At 37.1% G+C, this 23,945-nt stretch overlaps 1 protein-coding gene across 2 annotated transcripts; it reads left to right on the top strand.

The window, feature by feature from the left end:
* Window positions 1–1,343: 1,343 nt before the first annotated feature.
* Window positions 1,344–10,423, top strand: mfsd8l1 (major facilitator superfamily domain containing 8-like 1). Of its 2 annotated transcripts, none has more exons than XM_061033797.1 (12): window positions 1,344–1,758; window positions 3,151–3,301; window positions 3,410–3,472; window positions 3,631–3,750; window positions 3,880–3,959; window positions 4,049–4,379; window positions 5,303–5,376; window positions 5,541–5,754; window positions 5,881–6,003; window positions 6,250–6,380; window positions 9,494–9,614; window positions 9,816–10,423. In XM_061033797.1, the coding sequence occupies exons 1-11, from the start codon at window positions 1,756–1,758 to the stop codon at window positions 9,587–9,589; spliced, it is 1,386 nt and encodes a 461-aa protein (XP_060889780.1). In that variant the 5' UTR covers window positions 1,344–1,755; the 3' UTR covers window positions 9,590–9,614; window positions 9,816–10,423. The 2 variants fall into 2 exon arrangements, with proteins under 2 accessions (XP_060889780.1, XP_060889779.1); XM_061033796.1 differs by having other exon boundaries at window positions 1,345–1,758; window positions 3,116–3,301.
* Window positions 10,424–23,945: the final 13,522 nt, after the last annotated feature.

The raw sequence follows: 23,945 nt of genomic DNA, 5'->3' as shown, positions 1-23,945 counted from the left end.
TGGATCACACCGTAATCAGTTTGTTTGGACATTTTTATTCTTCTCACTTTTTTCTTAAACCTCAGCAAATACAAAGGTGCTCTTTCGCAAGTTGTGAAAAAACATCTTTCTTGTTATCATCAAGAATGGGGAGTTCCTGTTTAACGCGGTTTCTCAATGTTTGGACTGCAGGCAAGCTGTGTGCTACAGAAAGCAGGGAAGTGATTTATAAAGAAACTGGTTCTAGCTGAGCTTATAGAGAAAGTAATATCATGTTAGTAGTAATTCTAAAGATGAATTAATTCAACATTTTTACACTTATTCCTACAACCCATATTATGAAGTACTGACTTGTCTGGTAAGTCAGTGTCATAGACTGCAAATATTACGGTCAGTAGGCAACCCACAAGGATTTAGATGCAATCAACAATTTGGCAACAAAACTAAGCTGTTTTTTATCTGCTGGCTATCATCAAAGTGAAAAAAGAAGACCTATAGAAAATCAGAGGTCTAAGGTGATTATGCATGTATAGTTACTGAGTGGCTGAAACTTCATTTAAGCCTTCACTTCTGCTTTTGCCCAATCTAAACCTGATTTGTAACCGAACACATCCAAGACTACAATGCCTTGTGTTAATAAATACATTTACATTTAAGATGTTGACTGGATCCTCTGGCAACTATCTTAGTAATTTCAACGTTCCAGCTATGTAAAAAGTGGACACTCAGGAGATATTAAATTAAGAGTGAAGAGGCAGCTTCTTGTGTGCGACACAGACTTCTCAGTGTGTGTGGTAATGGCTGTCACAGGGTAGGGAGGAATACAGTTGATGAGTTACACAGGAAAGCTGTATACTTTTTAATTAAGGGAAGAGCTTGCAGCTTTACTTGGGAGAAAGAACAGCAGAAACACTGTGATGTTAAAGAAAGAAAATCTACAAACCACACTAAGTTATTTCAGGAAAAGACCCAAGCTTGGAGATCAATTATACATATTGAATTTACATTTCTGTGTCTTTTTAAGATAATGTGTGAAATGTAACATATTCTGCCATTTAAACACCAGTGATCAGACTGATAGGTGTTTGAGCCTGTGATCAATTATTTATAATACTGAGCAGTTTGCTCACACAGCCAACAGGCTATCTTATCTCTTAAAATCCACTAATTTTATCGGGTAAATCAAAATGAACCTGCTAACAAAGATTTACCAAATCACATTTGTTGAATGCCCATTCATTTAAACAAACATTTCCATCCGATACCCGACACTTGTACACGAATGTTGTAATAAAGCCAGAGTTCAGCGTGTGGGATCTGTTCCCATATCCATTTCGGTCCACCGGAAGTGATGTACGTGAGATTTAACTGCGCAGGAGCGTCGCGGGGACGTTCCCTGTTGCAATGTTTGCAAGACGGGATTGGTGTTTTAAGCTCTACCTGCTCACAGAGTTTACTACGCTTCACGGATATGAGCCAGAAACATATGCAGCTCTGTTTTGACTTTCCCCTCCTCTCTATTGCTGAGACACGTTTAGTAGGCTGATATGTTAACGTCGCTGCCTGCATTCGGCTCTAATTGGAAGCACTCCTCTCGAGATTATGTGACAGCTTTCAGTGATGCGAGAATGAGCATGTATCTTGGAGAATAATGAAGACGGTCAGAGAAAAGTAAAGCAAGAAATTTCCAGCAGCCAAACACGATGGATTACCGACAGAAAAGGAGGTTGACATTCCTTACCATAGGGCTGTTGTTTCTTCTCAGCGGGATTGAATATGGTAAGATTTATTTAAGGTGTTTTAAAGTGGGTTGTTTTTGTTGAATGACTCTAGTTCAGCATGTTTATTAGTATGAGAAACAAAGACATTTTATTATGAACATTCAGCCTTAATGTTACAACGTGGACATGTACTAGTTTGTGCATGTGAAAACAATTAAAGGGAACTTAAAGTTATCATGTAACCTTAAGCAATGTGCCATTAATAGTTTTCTAATGAGTAATATAGGGCAGTGGTTAAAGTTGGTTTGTTATTCATTGACACACCTTGTGTTTTTAAGGACAGTGTGACAGGAAGTTTAGTTAAGGGTGTACTTAATATATGTAATGTACTTTTCTTTTAAAAGGTTATAGCTGTTGTCAGGAATATAGATGTAGTGAGACTGTAAAGAAACAGGATGTTAGTAAGGCAGGAGTGACTGAAAAAGCAGCTTCATGAATTGAAATAAATTGAATTTGTAGGGTTGGTTAATTTGATATGTGTGTGTCATGGTTACTCACAAGATGTCTACCCACTTGCAAGGTTTATTATTATTTTTTTACCCAAAAGTTCAAAATACACTAGAATCTGAATCCAAAGCACACATTTTGGAATTAGTCTGGAATTTCACAGGTTATAAAAATGTCTGAATAGCCAAAACAGGACCAAAGATATAGAACCCCAGAATCAGCAGCATTGTTATAGAAGTACAAGATTAAACTTCTTTATCATGAAGTTTTATCTCTCCCACATATACAGACTTCTCTGTCAGGGAGATATCGGCAAATAAAAAAAGTCTGGAATTTGTTGTTAGCATGCTTTATCGTGTGTCTCCTGACCCAAGAATTGAATTTGCATTGCGTTGGGTCAGCAGTATCCTTTGTTTATTGTTTATCCTCTGTTCGTGCTATCACCATACTTATGTACAAAGGCCAAACAAACAAAAATATAACTATTCATTATGCTTAAATGACAGAAGAGAAGTGACGATAGATAGACGTTTTCTCCTCTTCTTGTCTATCATGTAGAAGAAGAGAATCTATAGAAACATGTGAGTAAAGGGACAGGGAAGGCAGAGCCAGTTTGAGAAGCCTGCTTATGCTTGAGCCAACATCTGCCGGGTTAGGCTGCATGCACTAGATGTAATTAGGATTGATTTGCTCCATTTGATTTTTACACAGATGACTCAGCTTAACCGAGAACGATAGTGTAGGCTCAGGGGATTTGAACGAATGTGTTGGACAATCCCATGTGTTGTGTCCAGAAAATAAGCAGTTTACCAAGTCACGTAAAAGTACCGGCATAAGAAATGTAATTACTTGGAGTACTTCAAAGGACAAATTACAGAAATAAATTCTGCTTACTTCCATCTCCCCAGCTGTAATATTGCCCACAATATGGATGTACTTGCAGACTTTGGAGGCAGCACCATACTTTCTGGGTTTGGCCCTATCAGCATTCAGCCTCAGTGGCCTCCTGACAGGACCGCTGTTCGGCCACTGGTCTGACAGAACAGGGACCACCAAGAAGATCATCTTGTTTGCCAACCTTTTTGAGATTGTCGGTGAGTGCATGCCATAAATAAAATCTCCATTTGTTGCTCTGTTTGAGAGCTATTGGTTTACGTGACACACTTATTTGTTTTTCTTTTTGTTTTTTTAACTCCCTCTAGGTAACTTCATGTACTTTATGGGTTTCTCCAAGTGGCTCTTATTGTCAAGCAGACTGGTGGCAGGTACGTTTCCACAAAGCGACACTTTGACTTGAAAAGTTAGTATAAAAGGATAATAATGTAGCTACAAATTGGAATTAAAGACTGAAGTGTCATTTGAGGCTTCTTACAGCTGATAAGTCCTGCAGCTGTTTTACAGTTTTACTGTTACTGTTTTTCAGGCATTGGCATGGGAGCTGGTTCTTCTATCTTTGGCTTCCTGACCAGAAGCACATCCCCAGACGACCGAGCCACAGTGTTTGCTGCTGTCATGGCATGTCGTCAAGCTGGCCTTCTGATTGGTCAGCAAGCCACTGCTTCCTGATTACAAATACCAATGGCTGTTTGCTCACCATTTCAGTCCATTTGTTTTTGACTTGCACAGTTTATTTATCCTTGACACGCATGTTTCCTTTTTGTTTGTGACACAGGTCCAGCATTTAACATCTTCCTGAGGTTGTGTGATTTCCACTTGGGTCCTTTTGTGGTCAATAAATTTACTTCACCAGGGGTAATGTCCAACACATGGTAGTATATCAACTTACCAAAACATTTTTGCCTCAAATAAAAGCTTCAACACTCATCTTCCACCCCCTGCAGTTGTTCATGTGCCTGCTCTGGACTCTCCTTCAACTGGCAGTGATCTTCATGTACTCGGACCTACCACCTCTAGAGAGAGGGAAGGCCAACGGGAATTCAATAAGCCACAACAGAGAGGAGGAGAGTGAGCAAGTGGAAGAGGAGAATGATGAGGAGAAGCCGCTCATGGCATCGCAGGAGTTGGGGGGGTCTTACGGCTCAGTGGTGTCATCTAACCCCATTTTAAACCACATCTCTGAAGTTTCCAACCATATCTCTCCACCCCTGTCTCCTGAGCCAACCGAGTCCCATGAATCTTCCAGCCCCTTTAAGAACTTTAGCATATCCAGAGGTAGGTTGTTGACTGTTTTTGTCAAAATATTTAATCTGGGGTCTGTAAAAATGACAGGAAAAACTGTCAGACACATTTTCTTGATATCATTTAAAGTTGGGAATCTCAAATGATGCTGTTACAATGGCTTTCTTCTGTATAAGTAAGTTGTTTAGATTAAGGAATCTGACAAATCTTCATTATTTCACCCCCTCTCAAATAATATTGGGTCAAAATTCATCTTAAACAAGCTTATTGTATGACCCCAATAGCTACTGCTGGAAGCTAACATGTAATCTTCTTGACTAACATCACAATTGGATAGTGTTGCAGGAGACAATTTAAATTTTTGAATTAATGACTTCACAGTTGATGGTGGAAATGGTGGTACATTCAGCCAAAAAGAAAGTTAAAACAACATATCTGATAACCTTTTAACTACTGTGAGGAATACTGCTAATGCTGTTCAACAACTTACCAGCCCTTGTTACATGCTACCTGGTAAAACTGGAAATGTGAAATGTGTAAAATCCTTGTTAACAGTATAGCTAGCTAACAGCATTTTACATATCTATGGCAATGTTAGCTTACTGAAGGTAATGTTAGCCAGGATTCTGTAGTTAGCTAGCTGTTGTCTTTTAGCCATACATACTTTTTGAGTAACTAAAAGTTTGTTTTTACCTTGTAATCTGGCGTAATATGCCTCAAGATGTTTACAATCTATTATATTTTACCCATGAAGAAGAAATGCTAAAGTTTTGCCAGATTCCTGACTTTGATATGGTTTGCAACCTGGGACAAAGCAGTATTACAGCATCATTGAAGCAGTTTGCACAGTGCTAGAGAGAAAAATGGCCGCCATGAGAATATGCAGATTGACTTTTAGCAATGAGCTAACCAGCTAACAAGTCGGTCAGCACCTGAATCTCTCTATAAACCTGCAGAGTTCCTGAGAGAGGAGGTGGTTGTGCTGCTGGCTGCTCAGTTCATCACTCTCTTCAATCAGACAGCGCTGGAGGTAGAACAAATACACAGACAAACACACATACAGACATTGTATGATTCTAAAAAAAAGAAGTTATCTCTTTGTTTCTTCTTCTACATTATTCTAAATGGCAAAAAATATCTTATAAGAATGTTTGATTACTGTGCAATAACAACCTCAAACCATTCACTCCTCAGACCATGGTGACTCCAATGACACAGAGGTACTTTGGCTACGGGGAGCTGGAGAACAGCGTGATGTACTGTCTCTGTGGCGTTGAGGTGATCGCTGGATTCCTGTTTGTGCGTTGGCTCAGCCAGCGGGTTGCTGAGCGAGTGATCCTGGCCATTGGTCTGATCATCTGTAACATCTCTGGTGTCTGGTGCCTCATCTTCTTGTCAAACCCAATAGGTCAGACAGCACAAAACAAAGTCCTCACACAGATTTTCACCAACAAAAGCGGATAGAGTCACAGAAATTCTAATATCAGACAGTATAGTAAGCTGTGTCATGCTAATTACCTCAATGTCTCTTTAGGTGGGTTTCCATGGCAGCTGACTGAGTTCATCATTGGGGTGTTCTTGCAAGTTTTAGGTTTGCCATTTGTAGCTGTGGCTCAAGTTTCCCTCTTCTCCAAAGTTACTGCAGAGAAAACACAAGGTGAGAAACACTGCTCTCTAGTGGAGAAGACGATGCATTGCATGTTGTATGGCAGTCCAGTTTTTATAGTTTTTTTCGCTCATTGAGGCGTCTGAGTAGAATTGAGTGGTTTGTATCAAGTGTGTCTCCAACTCACTAACATGGGTTGCGAAACATGTCAACAGAACATTATGTAAGTAAAACATGTAACTTTCCTTTACCCTGTGTTATTTGATTTGTTTGATTATTCTTGTGTTTTGCTTGCAGGTTTCAGTCAGGGTGTGCGTCGCTCAGTGGGTGGTCTGGCCACCATCCTGGGCCCTCTGTGGGCTGGTGGCCTCACTGAGAACATGTATATCATGATGGGAGTGATGATGGCACTGCTGGCCATACTAACGGTATGATAAAGGAGATGTAATGTGATTAAAGAGAAACAAAAACAACAACAACAACAACAACAAAAAACATTTAAGAAGACAGTGCCCTCTGCGTGTACGCTGCCAATTTGTTTGCGAGCTCGCCTTGAGGATCCACCAAATTTGTATCCCAAACTAGCCAGTAGAGAGTTGAAAGTAAGGTTATAAAACTGTTAAACAACAAAGGCACACTACTGATCATGTGCAGTGCCACCAAGAACTGTCAAACCTGGATAAACATTTAATATTGTTATATAGATATTTACAACTTAAAGCTTGCAGGTAAATCGTGTCTAGGATCAAAATGGTTAGATGTTTTCATGTGGTTGTAAAGTGCTGTATGGGACTAAGCAGCTTGTAAAAATAGAACTGAAAGTGTGAAGATCTTGTCAAAGAAAGAAGTGAATGAAATGCTTCCAAAGAAGTTTAAAGTAAGCCTTTTCACCCCAATTTGGGGTCATTTTAATGAGTCTTACTTATGTCACCCTCCAACACTGGTGTTATATTAAATCATGGTTAGGCAAAGTAACAACAGTCCATGCTTCCATGAGAGACAGACAGAGAGAGAGACAGAGAGACAGACAGAGAGAGAGAGATTAATCTCAAAGCTCTTGAATGTATTTAATACTCTCCACCTTAATGACAGAGTCTGTCATTCAGCTGTGAGTTCCACTTCAAACAGATTTCCCTTTCTGACAGAATGGGAAGGTCCCTTTCATTATGTGTGTGGGACAAGAGCATTGAACCTTAGTTTGAGGTGAAACCTTGATTTGAAGGAATTATAATATTTCTGGCATTATTATTGTAGTGTACAAATTTAACCAAATCTTCTTAAGTGGAGCCTTTTTTATCAAGGTTTTATTTTTTTCAAAATTACATCACAGATCCAAACAATTCTTAGTCACACTGTTAAGTTTACGGTATTTCTAAAGTAGTATTTCTAATGTTAATTTCTGATTCAAAGGTTAACAGATATTCTGAATTCACAGATCCCTCTCTGTAGTATGGAAGCGATTAGTGATCAGAATTCAAATGATAAAGCTAATTTGAAAATTCAAATGCATTAACAGAAATGCTTTTTAATTTTCAGAATATGGGTGTATTATTTGACTCAAAAAAAATTAGGATTAATTTATCTAATTTTAATTTTAGTTTTCAACTTCAAAAATGCACATTCTTTGACTAAATTAAAATGAGGAAGAAAATGACATTTGCTTTATCATTTTCAAAAAATGCCCCGCTAAATTTGTATCATAATTCAAATGAAAAATCTCATTTTAAAATGAAAATACAGTAACAGAAACACGTTTTAATTTTCAGAATATAGGTGCATTATTTGACCTATATTTAAAATGACTATTCAGTCATCCAGTTTGCATTATACTTTTACTCTCTATGTATGCATATTGTATAACATAATTCAATAACATAATTCAAATGAATCCCACCACCCATCGTACTGCACATTCTGCCCGCTCGCCTCAGACTGTAAATATTACACTCACCTGCCTGGGAGCTGGAGTCTGATGTCACCTTCCTGCGCCGTCCACTTTGCCAATTCGTTTTCGAGTTGGTTTGAATTATGATCACTTTTTAGCACGGCAAGTTTGAAAACGAAAAGCCAAAGACCTTTTAGTTTTCATTTGAATTATGTCATACAATATGCATACATAGAGAGTAAAAGTATAATGCAAACTGGATGATTGAATATTCATTTTAAATATAGGTCAAATAAAGCACCTATATTCTGAAAAAGAAAACGTGTTTCTGTTACTGTATTTTCATTTTAAAATGAGCTTTTTCATTTGAATTATGATACAAATTTAGCGGGGCATTTTTTGAAAATGATAAAGCAAATGTCATTTTCTTCCTCATTTTAATTTAGTCAAAGACTGTGCATTTTTGAAGTTGAAAATTAAAATTAGATAAATGAATCATCATTTTATTTTTGAGTCAAATAATACACCCATATTCTGAAAATTAAAAAGCATTTCTGTTAATGCATTTGAATTTTCAAATTAGCTTTATCATTTGAATTCTGATCACTAATCGCTTCCATACTGTAGTAGGTCACTCTTCTAAGTCATGATGATGATTGCTAATATGATAAATCCCTATCCTTTCCCCTTTTGTTTCCCCTAACCCTTTCACTGTTTGTTTGTATGATTAAAAATAGCCATCTCTGTTTGTTTCCCCATATTGTCCGCACATACAAAACACAGGATAAGCAATGGTTAAAATAAAACCCCATAATTAGTGTAAATGTGGGTCATTACTGTTTCAAGCTAACATTGCAAAGGGAGTTTTTTTTAGCAGGGAGAGAGGATTTAATTAGGAACAAATAGGAAACAAACAAACCACAGAAAAGGGTTTAAAGTTAGGAATAGGAAATTTGAGTTGACATCTTGTAGCCGGCAGCTCTTCTGACATTTTGAACAAACAAGAACAACAAAATAGCTGTAATGGCTGTAATGAGGCGTGTGCAAACCACAGCCCCGCATCGTAATATTTTCAAGATCATTGAAGAACGGAAAAGAGGAAGAGGAAAACAAAAATAAAAGACTGTGTCTGTGAGCAAAGTACAGTGTGAGCACTTCCAAACAGGTACAAGGAAGTCTGCCTTGTGCTTCTTTCTTCCAAATTGGCCCCGAGAGAATCCGCCTCGTCTTTTGTGTGCTTCACTGCTTTCATTGTAAAAGGACAGACTGACAGCTCTGAAACAGGAGTTTGTGATTCACAGCATCAAGCCTGAAAAAGTCAAAGATCAGTCAGTTGTCAGGATTCACTTTATACAGCTGAGTGAAGTAAAGTGCTTTGTTCAAACATTCTCCAATATAAACAACGGCCCTCGATGCACCAAGGCTGTTTGAACATTTTATCCTCTAAATGTATTTTTTCTCAGATTTGAAATAACTTTTTAGGACTTTTAACTCTCTCTCTCTCTCTCTCTCTCTCTCTCTCTCTCTCTCTCTCTCTCTCTCTGTGTTTAAGAGATCCAGAGAGACCATAGTAAAAGCTGACTTGCTAAAGTGTTTATTGCCTTGTTTTCTTTTTCTTGTTTTTCATGAGATGTGCTCTGATATTCTCTATTACAGTTGATGATGGCTTTTTCATATGACCGGCTAGTTGCACCCACTACAGAGGTGCACGAGGAAGAACCGGAGAACTGTGACCAACCAGCAGACACTTGATGCAGTATAAGAGAGAATATGGAAGGTAGCTTTTGCAAATGTTGTAACTCAAGTGAAAGGGAGACATGTCAGTTTTTTATATAGCAGATACTTTAATCTACAGTCACGTATCTGTGTTGCATTAAAATGTGAGTTAAAATATATAAGGCGTCACTAATTAGAATGGATTCCTGTAGTTTGTAGCTTTTCTGTGTCTCATGCAGTATTATTTTCCCCTTTCTCTCAGTGCATGGTGGGAAATTCCCTGTCTGCCCCTGACAATCCATCCACTCTAGTCTTTCTGCGTTGGACCCAGCATGCAGGGTGACAACACACTCCAACAGCTCACACCTCACCGTCTCCTGAGTGCTTACTGAAGCTTGGACCCGTCAGCTTTTGGTTGCAAAGGCCGATCAAAGGCAAAGTACTGAAATGGTGTAAATGTATATTTCCCATGGAAATATAGAATCCTGCTAACACAGCATGGGCAGGCTTTGGATGAAGATAGTCATCATCCCTCTGTGTGCTACTCTGAGTGTTTGGTAGTTCATCACACATTTTGACTGTGTTTCTGCTCATGCAATACTCATACTGCAATAAGAGAAGAGTTCTGTTTTAGAACTTTCCAAATGGTTGTGAATTCATCTGACCTGTGTCCTTGTGCTGTAGGACAATAAATAATATATTCAGTTTTCATGCGTGATTTATATTTTATTGGGAAGAGGTATTGAAAATATTCATTATCCCACTTTAAATACAAACTGTTTAAATTTTCCAAAGAAATGTTGTCTTTCATACGTTTTGTTTGCAGCTAAAAGCATTATGGAGCATTAAAAGTGAAATACTCAAAGTCTAGTCCACATTTTTCTTTCCTGATGCATCAGAACGATCGCCATCTTCATGAAATGCCATTTTTATGCACTTCTTTATTCACAAATCAACTATGTCTGATATAAAGATATATTCTGAACACATTCAACTATTAGCAAACCAAACTAAGGCTTTCTTCTGTACAAGTTATATTCATTCACTCCACTGTTGGTCTATGTGTTACTGTGATTGATACCTTAAATATACATCTTCCATTAAGTAGTGTGTCGAAACACTGTCAGAAACAAGTACCAGCACATACGTGGGTTTGAACTTTTTGTTGTGCCACGACCTTTCAAACATTACGTAATAAATTATTTCTCCAGAAAACACTAATTTATTTTGAATGAATTGTTGTCACTGTCAATAAATTCTATTTATAGCTTCCAAGCTTCCATATATCTTTCAAACCTTAAATGACCATGGATGTAAAAACTGTTTTAGTTTGAAGTAGATGTAGGACACATTATCAACACTGGAGGGCGCTCAAACCCTTCCTATCAAAGCAATTCCTCATCCATCACTGCTCAATCTGATACTCTGTGTGAGTCACAGTCGAACCTTTTTTGGTCCAGCAAAGGATGACAAATACAATATTGTTTATTTTGTTATTAAAAAAAATTGAAGATCTTGTTCAGTATCTTTGTTTTGTTTGCTTTATTTGTTAAAGTTTTAAACTGACAAACACAAAAGTACTTAATGAACTATGTGGATATTTATTGCTTATTTATTTGTGTGTGTGTGTGTGTGTAAAAAATATTAATGTTATTAGACACTTCAAAATAATCCTACTACCTTTCCCTTTTTTAAAAGTTACATGTAAACCAATGATAGGCCTACAAGTTAAAACAAAGAAAAGTGTTTTTAGAGACTTGAAGTTTATTGTAGTGTTGAACTTTTGTTTGGTGTTGTGATGAAAAAAAAAATGATTTAAAGAATTATGAGAATAAGGCAATTTTTTCTCAACACAATTTGTGATAATAATAAAAAAAAAACAATGATTAAGCTATTCCAGGAATATAAGAGTAATACTCTTTTGGATAAAATAATGATAAAACATTGTTTAAGTAATAACACAATAGAGCATCATTTATTTTGAATTTAACATAAAGTTGACTAACATTAGTTTTCTATTAAGGACTGTGAAAAAAAACGACTGGACTTTTATTTTTTTAAATAAATGTAGTAATTGTGAACAGTTGACATGAGGGTTACATTGACAGGCACAATAAACCAGCGTTCAGTTTTTGGTTTTATAAATTAATTTATTAATAATACAAATATTGAATGTTTATGTTGGCCTTTTGCATACTTTTTAACATTTCAATTAAATGAAATGAAACATGGAATATAAAGAACCAAAGCGGTTAATGATATGTTTAACAATAATAAAACCTGGAATTTAGAGTTTTGTTTCATTATACCATCAAGCATTAAGCTTTTATCCGTGAATACAGAGAGTAATTACATATCAATTAAATTAAATAAAAAAAACATGTTATATTAATATGATAATGTGATTTATATTTAATTACACTTTTAGACAATTATTTAAAAATATTAGAATTATTTTCATTCATTAAGGTTGAATAATGTCTTTACATGTATTCGCTCTATTAATATATACATTTAAAGCACACAGACAGTCTGGAAGAGATTGTTGATATTAAATTTAAAATGTATTATTACAGAATATTAAAACGTAATATAGAAATACAATTATCCATGTTTTTTATTACAAAATAATGATACATAAAACAAATGTTTTACACTGATATTTTAATTAAAATAGGTACTTAATTACTATTCACTTAGCAGATTCATGAAATGATTAATTACGGTATTCATGGAAAAATAAAATGTATTTTTATATTGTTTTTAATATATAATATATATATATATATGTAATGAATTGAATCAATATAACTTAATAAATTAATTATAAATATATTTTTTCATATAACTCAACATTTTTGATTAAATTAATATTGAAGCTTAGTTTGAAATGATCAGAATGTTGAATTCTTAAGCTTACTGTCACGTGAAAGGAATTTGTTGACATAATTTTCTTTCCTTGTTTGTGGATGATTTAAGACGAGGAGAAAGTAGACGAGGAGAGTAAAGACAAGGAGACTAGATTAAGGAAACTAGATTTAAAATTAATTTAAAATTGAGATATTTTTATTCAAGCGATAATATTTCTTAACCTGGTGTTCGTAACGTTTAGATGTGGTTCATCATAAAAAGCTCCCGCTGGGTGTAGCTGTGACTTCGCCAACACAGCCAGAAAGTAGGACGTAGCTGAGATTTTTTCCCACTGGTGACGACACTTCTGTCTGCCTGGTGATGTGGTGGCGAGGGGGTGTGGCCTCGGAGCTGAACTCTACATGAACCCGTTTTGGTATCGGGCGGGGCCTGCTCATAAATGTTATGACACAGGGCCAGTTACAGAGATATTTTGGGGTTTAGCTTTTTTTTCCTTATATGCCCCCAACCCCCCCAACACACAACCACCCCCCCCCCCCCCCCCCCCACACACACACACACACACACACACACACAGCCCGCAGCTGCAGTCTGACCGAACAGCGACCCTGCGTATCAGGGTCAGAGGCGTAGAACACGTCGTGTGTCATATCAACAGTAGTTGTCGGTGTAAGTTTGGTTGGATTTGCCCGTCCTCCTTCTTCACCAATCGCAGGAATTGGTTACGAGGCAAATCGGCCAAATTCCACAATGGTAATGGACGTGAACTTTTGGTGAACTCTGTTTTTTTTCCTCAACAGGAGAGGGCAGCAAGGGCAGAACAGTTGGACTCCAATGTTATCGAGTTTTTTAATATTTATCTAAATCTCATTCCCCTGGGAATCACTCATTGGATTTGTGACCGTGTTGGGATAAATTTGGATGATGCGCGGTGACAGTGGGGCTTTTGGGATGTGGCATCTTACCCTAACATGCATATTTTACATGCAACACTGCAGCGTAAACAACCACTACTCCAATATATCCGCTTCTTCTCTTTTCACATCAGGCACTCTAAATGACCCCTACCCTTTTCAAGGGACAGCTTAGCAGTTCAAGAATAAATAGCATCAACTCGGTCATTACTTTCATGAAGCCAGTTGAGGAGGGTAATAAATGGACAGGAGTACTCTTTGGCCTGAACTTTGGTGCTTTTGAGCTGCCAAGCCGATGAAATATTCAGCTTGTGTGCTGGTGTCAAAGATTCTTAATGTTTTTGCAAAAAGAGCTCAAGCTTCGGTCAAATCAAAAAGGTGGCATCCACGCAAACCTGTGAAAGTATGTGAGTGTCCCTGCATGGGTAGCACTCGAATCTTCCATTAATAATACATGTGTCACTCTGGAGAGGTGCGGCATCTGGAAAGTGAGATGGTTATGGAAAGGAAAAGGAGAGAAGCAGAGAGAGTGCCTAAGTTGTTGCATAATGGAGGGGAAAAGGATGCACTTGGACCGAAAGTCCTGCTTAAAGACGATGTCATATCAAAGTTTGACCTGAGCCCACTTTCTTTGGTCTCAAAGGTCGTCTTAAGAGACTGGTTTTGTTTAGTTGCAGTGCGAGATGGAACTCCTCCAGAAAAGCTTTACTTCTGTCACCCACGGCTGTGTGACATGCAACAGATTCTTCTTCATGGGTCCTTACAGGAAAGCTGGGTTGTGTAATGCTTTTTCTGACTGAATAATTAAATGTGTGTATAGCCTTTAGCCGGGACACCCTGGGCTGTGTTGTGCAAGAAGCTATAGCCAGCTGCTATCCCTTTTGAGGGTTCTGTTTTGCCAATTAAGTCACGCTTCAGTCACCTTCAGTGCTGGAAGTTTCTCTTCTAACGAAACATCCATACCCCCCCTCTCTTTGATCTTTAAACATCGTACACTTAACTGTGGATTTGTAATTCTGACGGTCTTTTTGACCTCCTGACATCGCGCTGCTTCTGTTTCAAGTCTTGACCTGTGTGGTCGATGGGACTGGAGGGATTAAGGATACTTAATGTCACATTTTACACCTTTTCAAACTCTTTAGTTTGGCTGGTTTCCAAACATTATGTGAAGAACACTCATTACTGCTTGACCGTGTTAAACGATTCGTCCTTCTTCCACAACTCAAACATATCTTGGAACTTCAGTCCTCAAGTGGTTATAGTAGATTACAAGATAAGATAAGATAACACTTTATTGTCCGTTGGCACAGAAATGTGTCTTGCGTCCCAATCAAATCACAACACACTCAAAAAACCGAACATAAAAACAGCATAAGCTACATTTAAAGTCACAGTTCAGGAGTGACATAAATATATAAATAATGTTAGGAGATTGTCCATGAAAAATGTTATGGATAATTATAGATAATGTTTAGTAAATAGGTCTGCCCTGAAGTATAAAATACAAATTTTGTTCAAGTAAATACAGATTTTCAACCTCAATAAAAAAATATTTCCCACCGGCAAAGTATTAAAGGCCAGAATTATTATGAATTAAACAATAAATAGCAATTTCGTTTTTTATAACAATTTGCAGTAAACACATTGGAAAAGTCTGAATCAATTGTAATAACTATGACAAATTATTTAAAGTAAATAAGAAATGTTTATCACTCTCCATGCATCTAAGCTTCATCTTTGTGATTAGATGGAGGGCTGGATATAATGGCTATGCCTTTACACCATCTTGATGCAGTGAGATGAAACTTAAATTTAGGAAACCTTGGATTAATTGGTGCCAATCTAATGGTGAAAAAAATGATATTTGGTTTTCAGTCGAGTTCTGGGGAAATGTTGCAGACAGGTTTATTGAACAAAATGTGCAGAATTGCAAATAGGCAAAGAAAGCTTGTGTCAAAGCTAATACGCACTCTTTAAAATGTGTTCATTTCACTTCATATTGCCAATCTAAGACCAATATAATCTCACATAGTATATTTTTCTCATATTGTGCAGACCTTTTTGAGAGCATTATAAAGCTATCACTGTGGCATTCTTTTAATTCAGGCTCAGAAAGCTATCTACCAATATTTCTGGAATCTTTCTTTTATTATGTTAAAGTCCATCACTCCTATTCTGAGGCCCTTTCAAGAGAAAATATCCCCAAAAATCTTCACTCAAACTTCATCTTTGCATACTTTGCCACTGCTTTATTAATTGCGCTCTGACCACAGTCATCACCCACCCACGCACCCTCCATGTACCTCCACCCTCATCTGTCCCCTCTGCTCCCAGAGCAGAGATTACAAGCCCATCTGTATCGCCAGAGCCAGGCTGGGGCTAAGCCGATGGGAGCCCTGCTCAGCAAGGCACCGCCGCAATTGTTAACCCTGATTAACTTGATGTGTCGTTCGGTGGAGGGAACAGTGTGAAAATCAAGTAAGAGCCGTGACCCAGTGCCCTGCCGCTGAACCAAGGGGGAATTGGGCAAAAAACTTGGGGAGGGATGATGAGGGGAGAAAAAAAAAAGAGAGAGGAGTGAAAACAGAATAAAAATAGAGACAGAGGGATGGCAGGGAGATTAAGGCACCTAAGACTGCACACCATATACGACTACGTCATTTCTTTGTTCGAGTGCAGTGAAAGCAGACTGTCAGTTACAATATAGACTCCGGCTATTAAACGTAAATTGGCTCGACATCCCTCTGTGTGCAACATTTAAGATTCAGTTATAACTACTGCAGAGAGATCTTCTATCCACAAAGAGGTCAGAGGAAGACGTTTGCTACAGTGTACGAACTGGAGCATAGTGTAAAGATGAGGCAATATGGAAATGCTTACTCTGTAAATGAAGATTTCATGCATGTCTTAACCCCAAGGCTCGGGCAGAATTGTGTTCTGTGTTTGCTTTGCTTTTATCGTGATGAACAAATTCAGATGCAATCTTTTCATTGTAAAAACTGTTTCAATGTCAGCCCCCAGTTACGCTGGCATATTTAAGCGTTCAATAATTCAATGCAATAAAACTCAATGTCAGATAACATTTGAACTGTCTCTACATGCATGGGATTGATACAGCCCCCTGCCTTATTAAATAATTGCCGAGCTGTGGATAATGCTTTATTCTATACTTTTCAATTTGATGGCCTTTATATGATTCCTCACAGACGAGCCTTACAACGACGACTGTTTGCACACTGAGATGCAATTTTAGATCGAGTCTTTTTTTTCTACCTACAAACACATCTCAGCCAATGACTCAGATGGAAAGGTCAAGTGAGAGCACATGTCAACATTAATGCCAGCTTTGATGTTTTTGCTGATGACATATTGCTGGAGCAAGTTGGCAGGAAACCATGAGGCATGTTGCCGGCGGGATTTTATCTCGTGTTTTTGAACACTAGCTGGATGTAAAAATAAAACGTTGAACATGGGCTGCAGCTGCACTTTAACATGTGATGTTTAATCTACAAGGTCTGTTGCACATGTGTTTATGTAATGATTATTCCTACAGTATCATGTGTAAATGCTTTAACAGGAAGTATGCTATTTTAGCATTTTTATTTTAAATTCCGGGTTTGTAGGGCAATCAACCTGGAGCTGCTCACTCCATTTAAACAAAACAATTAAATCATAAATGTAGATAACAGGTACACATTTCAAACACTGCAGTTACCTTTTGATGTTTCCTCCATGATGAACCTATAAACAAACGTGACGTTACACATCTTTATCTGCTGTCATCTCAAGGACTTGAACATGGATGATAACTGATGATTGAAAGGAAATGATTTATTCAGGAAAACTATCGGTTGTGATGTGTATGCCAATCTGTTCATTCATCAAGTTTCATTAAAAATTTGCACACTAGTATTTGCGCGAATGCTAAGAAATGTCCTTCATCCAACTCCTATTTCAAAATAAAAGTCTGATTTGGAGGATTTTTTTAATTGAACTCAAAGTAAGAAGTTTTTGTACCTCAGTGGTAAAGGATGGTACAGGTGTTAATGGTTAAATTGTGTACATAGGATGTCATTATTTGTGCATTTCATTTTTAGATATTTCAAATAAAAGCCTCTTGTAGTAAACAGGGAGGTGTGAAGTATTCCAGACATAACATAGCTGTTTACATCTTGGGGCAGACTGTTTTCATGTGTTAATGCACTTTAATAGAATAATACCTTGGTGCATTCTCAGAGACACCCCCAAACAAACGCAGGGATAAAGACATGTTGACCCCTGTAACAACCCCAACAACCCCCTCCCTCTCGCAGCTCTTGGCCATTTCTCCTTTGACCTAATAATTAAGCTGCTTTTGGTTTTCTAAGTTGAGAAGCAGCTTTGCCAACCTGCAGTGACAAATCTCTCTCCACTGAACCGGCGGCTGCTACTGTCTTACCCGTAAATGCATGGATGCTTCCAGCTCCCTTGTTAAAATCCAAAATCTTTTGTCATCCCTCTTAGAAAGTAATCCCACTCAGCCAGTAATCATAAACAGACTAATGCTGAGCAGGTTTCATAAGCCGACCTTTTTCATCAATGACAGAAATATGAAAAATGTTAAATTGAATTTGCAGCTTTGGCCACATGTTTGAGAAAAGGCTGCAACATAACAGGAGCCGGTATCTGCTCCAAATCATCCACATTGGTAGAGAAATGTATAAGCCCTTCTTAGAATATGTTATAAAAACATACAAAAAAGGACATGTTTTTGGATGATACAGTCATTGTATTTACTGCTACAGTGATCACAGTTCTGAGCTTTACCTGATTTATGTGAGCTTAAAGGAAGATATCAGAAATGTAACTCTTGGTTGTTCTTTTAAGCCAAGCCACAGTTTTGTCAACTACGCTACACTGTTTCTGATTTTTCCATGTTTGAATTTCCCCTCAGGCAGCCATTGCTTCCAAGAGATCTTTATCCATAAGTGTGGGGTCTTGAAACTTGCTCTAAACGCTGCAAACAATTGATTCACAAGGTGCAAAAATTGGTACTTTTGCCGATGCCATCACGGTACATTTGTTTAACCCAAGGATCTGAATATCCACGGCTAAAATGTTTTGAAAGTCAATACATCTTAGTAATATACTAATGTGTTTTAATTGTGTTTAAGAAATAAAAAAACACGTTTTTTTCATTCAACACATTTTGCTAAATACATCAAAAAATGTACAACCCATTCTAAATTTAGAGACATTAACAAAATATCAAAGTTGTCTAATCCATCACAACACAATTTGAGTCTGACTTTATTTAATCATTTTGCCACTTGATTGTAAGCAGCGTCCACGTTAACGTCTGAAAGTGTGACTATGTTGATGGTAAAATATGTTTTTTGTTTGTAAGCGTCTGCCTTATATTGTAGGACTAGAGATGAAATTGAAATCTTGCACATTTACATGAATGTTTATTGCTCATATGTTGACTCATGTGTGCTGCCCTAATTCAATGAATAAAATAATTCAAATAATTTCATAAACATAAACAAGAAAATTCCAACTGTGCTACTAAGCTTCTGATTTAATCAGTTAAGGAGCCAAAACATGAATCAACGCTCACGTTCATCTACAACCACTCAGTTAGAATCGGCTGACTTCAGCACTAAGTGACTGAATGATCCGTTTTCTATGATGTAACATGAAAAACATTTTAATATTCATGGTAAGTGTAATCTTAACAGATTTTGGGGTATAAAATGAACTTTAGCATTTGTCAGGCCATGCAGCATCAAATCATTCAAATACAAGTCTATGTCCTCTTCAGTAACACAGATGACTTCATAATAAGTGAGAAAATTACTGATACCATGAAAAAAATCAAAAAATCAGGGCATACAAAGGCAGTAGTTCACTTTAATAAAGTAGTTAACAAACATTCAGGAGTAATTATCCAGCTAAGCTGTTTCTCTATTTGTTGTTTTGTTTTTTGCGTCCACCTTTTTGAGCTAAAGTTGAAGAACCACAGAACAGATTCAAACTGACCTGAAGGTGTGATCACACCATGAGCACAACAAGTTACAGTTAGGGACATCCTTCTCCAAATGTGAGAACCTTGTTTGTTCAGATTTTGGACACAGGTTTTCTCGGCCTGTCCTTGCTACGATGAGGCAGACATTAAGAGAATCAGACAGGAAAGGTAAGGGGGGGGGGGGGGTGGGGTGGGGGTGGAGGGAGAGACTTTGTGAAGCAGGAGCCTACAGTTTAAGGAGGCTGGAGGAGGAACATTGCCGAACAAGAAGGGACCTGGGAGTGGGACTTTCTAGCATTACAGAGCAGTGACCCATGATTAATCCCAGTGGACGGTAGCAGTTTGATTTGATCGGGCAGTGCTGTGTTGTGAAATCACTCATTAAATCCAATTAGGTGGAGGTGGAAGGAGACAGAGCGGAGGGTGAGTAGGGGGCGATAGAGCTTAAGTCCTACTGTGCCTGAGGAAGGTTGCGTGCCAAGCTGAGCAGGTGACAAAACTCCGATTCCAAACCCCTGACCTCACCATGGGACTCCCCACATTTTTTTCTTACTCCTGTTCACCCTTCTCCTTCCTCTGGTTCTTTCTCAACTGCTCACTCACCACACTCGCCTGCCACCTCTCCGTCTGTGAGGTGTGAGGCTGCTGGACATCCTGTGACTCGGCTGACCCGTCAAACACTAACTCCATAAATCTGACCAGACTTACATGCAAATGACTCTGTCAAGCCAATTATTGTCTTATTAAATTAAAGAGAAACTACCGCCTGATTGTGGCGGACTGCAGTCCCACCAGACCAATGAAAACAACAAGTGACACAGTCTCATTCCCAACGTTATTTTATGATTCTTCTACTTTTTAGTCTAAAAATGAGAGAATGATGGTTTGAGGCACAAACCAACATTTGCAGATTATGAGAGACTTTGACTACTTAGTCATTCTTCTCTTGAGGTCTCATTTGGTTTGGTGATTTGTGATTTGGTCATAGCACTGCTGCTCTAATGCACACTGTTTTTCCAACTCCTGTTCCACGGTGTTCACCTTATGATTCATATGCACGTCCCTGTGTGACTGTTATTTCTAACCAAATCACATTTAATAACTGATAAATTATAAAAACCATAAAAATAGTCCAGAGAGCAGGGCGCCTGTAGTGTAGTGGTTAGTGCGTGCGCCTCATGTGCAGAGGCTGTGGTCCTACGGGCGGGCGGCCTGGGTTCGGGTCAGGCCTGTGGCTTCTTTCCCGCAGTTCGATCCCCACTCTCTCTCTCTCTCCCTGATTTCTGACTCTATCCACTGTTTTGTTTCTAAATAAAGGCATGAAAAGCTCAATAATGAAGCGTGAAAGAAAGGCCAGAAACCAAACCTTTGTTATGTGTGAAACATGGTGGTGCACGTGTGCCTGAGGCATCAAAGCTTCACCTGCACTGTAAGAGGCATGTTGCCTCATAATGTAATGAATTACAGTGTCCTTATTAGCAGTGTTTGAAATTATGTAAGAATAAAAACGTAACACTACTCTAAACAGACTAAAAAGTGGCTCACATTTAAAGGAAAAATAAAAAAGAAATAATAAAATTATTGTAACTTTTGTCTTTATTACAAACATCACCTGACCTTTGATACAGCAGCATAATAATTGAGGTGCTGTAAGACTTATTTATTGATTGATTGGTTGATAAGTGCACTAAAATAATAAAGCTATATCTGCCTCAAAGTATCATTGAAGTACAAATTGAAAAGCATACAAAATCAAATGTTGGCAAAAAATAACTTCATAATGCAGCATAGTTGGTTAATTAATTAATTTACTAATTTTTTTTTGGCAAAATGTCCTTTAACTAGGTCCAAAATAAAGAAATCAAAAAATGTAAAACCCTGTGAGTCCAACAATCATGAAGAGGCCGAAAAATGCATTTAATGTACCAACAATCATGTTTTCATGTTTAAATAGTTCCCTTTTTATTTGAAGTTATTAGTTAACATATTTTAATTCATTTAATACATTTTAGAGTTGTAACAAATCTATTTAATTCTGAAAGGAAGACTTTTCAAGCGACTGTACTTAAGAAGGATTTCCTAATATTTAATATATAAAAACTGTCAAATTTGAATGACCTGAGTAATAAAAGAACCCACTTTTATAAACTCTCTGTGGTTCAAATTAAAGTGGAGAAGATAAAGTGGTCTTTGGCTGTCCAAATGAAGAAAAACATAAAGACATGGCTAAAATAACAGAAAATAAAGTCCTGGTGTACATTTGTGTTTTTTTATACACATTTACACTTCTTTGATGTAAACAAAAATATATGAAAAGCACATTTATGGATATCAATAATAATAATAATAATAATAATAATAATAACTATAATAATACTTATAATAAATAAATAAACTATAATAATGACATAATTTGTCATTATTAATTTGGATTCCTCTTTGGTTGACCTGCTCGTCTTTATTTAGTACTGTTATTCTAATTAAGAGTGCATATTCACCCCCGCCCCCCCCCCCCCCCCCCCCCTGGAAACTCATGGAAAATACATTTCTGTTTCACAGCATTACACACGTTAGACTTTCTTCTTGAGTACTTCTACATCATTTATGTCTGTAATTCTGTCTGACTGCATGTGTGGACTAAATGAAGTGAAACCAGGACAAGGGGAGGATACATTTAGTTATTCATGATAATAAAGTCAGACTGTGACAAGAAATCATCACAAAAATCTATCAGTGAAGACAACGTGCTGTTACAGCAGCAAAATGTGACCCATGAGGACGACCACGTTTAAAAACAGCCTGAAAAGCTGCTGAACATCGCCGGAGAACACTGCTTCAGGATGGAGGAATAAACTTTATACACTACATTACTTATACTTATACTAAAAACCTGAAATATCAGGATGGAGGGATGTGCAAAACCTGGAATGTCTGTTTAAGTTTGATGTGTTTAAACTTTCTAATTTGGTGTCAAAAGCTTTGAAAAGAAGACAAAATATTAGGGTTTATCTTGCTTTTTCTTTTTCTTTTTGTTTCATCAAAATGAATAGACCTTCTCTGCATTCTGATCCTGGAACATTTTAATTCATGGTTCATAAAATACAATCTTCTATTTGAGATTGATTCAAAGCTAAAGCTAAATACCACGTGAGAATAAAATAATGTATAACTGTAACTGTGATGTTGAATTTTAAAATGCAAGAGATATTTACTATTAAAACATTTTTTAAATAGCTTTACTTTTTATACAGAAAAACTCTCGATCAGTGTTTACACAAAACACCTCCACAAAAACTTAACTGTAAACTTAGAATAAAAAACGTTTGAACTCTACATGGTTTCTATTAAACACACCTGCTTTGATATACCTCTCTACTTTATGTTCTGTAGTTAATTCTGCATGATCCACATTGTGATCTGGGTAATCCTTTTATAATAGCTTTTATAATGTCTTCATCTGACTTATGTATCACAGAGTGGCTTTTATCACAGAGTGTAAAATGTTCACTCTTGATTTGGCCGGGTGCTCTCATGGATCTTCCTGTTCTTACTATGTGCAGACATTTACTGGTTCCTTGTGGCTCTGTATGTAGATTATATTGGCTCTTATATCTTTCAAATCCTCAGTTGAAATTACTTTTTATCACGGCCTCTAGAGCTGCTTTGGTTATCTGTCCCTCAGGTCAGACTGAGTCGCTGCAGGTGGAAAAGTTACAGGTTTCTCTTTTTTTCTCTTATAGGAGCCACAGGACTTAAAACTCAAATATCTGCTGTCTCAAGGTGGATTTAAACAGACAGTGAAGGATATAGTGGAAAAATTTGTTATTTCTTTAAATAAAAAGACTGCAACTTGCCTTTGAGCCTTCTGACTTAATGCCAATATTTTTTTCTGACTGTGGCACCTGTGTTAAAGACTTTTTTTGTTTGTTTGTACTCAGGGGTTTGACAGAAGTTTCATTTAAGATTGTTTTTACATCATGCACTATTCCTATATATTCTTCCATGCTGGTTGATTTAATTATACAGTTAAAAGTGTTCTGCATTGTGTGGTTTTTATCTTTTGTCATAATTTTGCTCACATTGTGATCTGAGCCGACATTCTGTTTATGTTTAAGTGAAATAAAATAAAAATAAAATATCGAAAAATAAATAATTATTCCCTTTCACTTTCTTATTCTGTCAATTAAAAAAAAGAAGTTAAATCATAATCGAAACAAATGTTTTATTTAGCTGAATATTCAAGTAACACACGTCATTGAAATGTTGCACTATAATTTACATTTAAACATCAACATACGTTTTTTAATTAATCTTAGGCCCAGCCCTTTTTACAATTTTTATTAATAAAATTATTCCATTATTATCTTGCTAACATTCACATGCTCACTTATATGCAGATGATACAATATTGTACTGTATCGCTAATTCTGCTCAGCTTGCCATGGAGAACCTGCAACATTCCTTTAATGTTCTCCAAGTTGCACTTAACGACATTAAATTGGTTTTAAATGTTCAGAAAACTAAATGTATTTTGTTTTCTAGGGCTAAATGTGAAACTGATAATAACCTTCACATTACCACCCTGCTAGGATCCATTATC

This window comes from Labrus mixtus, chromosome 3 (assembly GCF_963584025.1).
Source record: "Labrus mixtus chromosome 3, fLabMix1.1, whole genome shotgun sequence".
NCBI classification, from domain to species: domain Eukaryota; kingdom Metazoa; phylum Chordata; class Actinopteri; order Labriformes; family Labridae; genus Labrus; species Labrus mixtus.
This window is presented reverse-complemented; position numbering and strand designations above follow the sequence as displayed.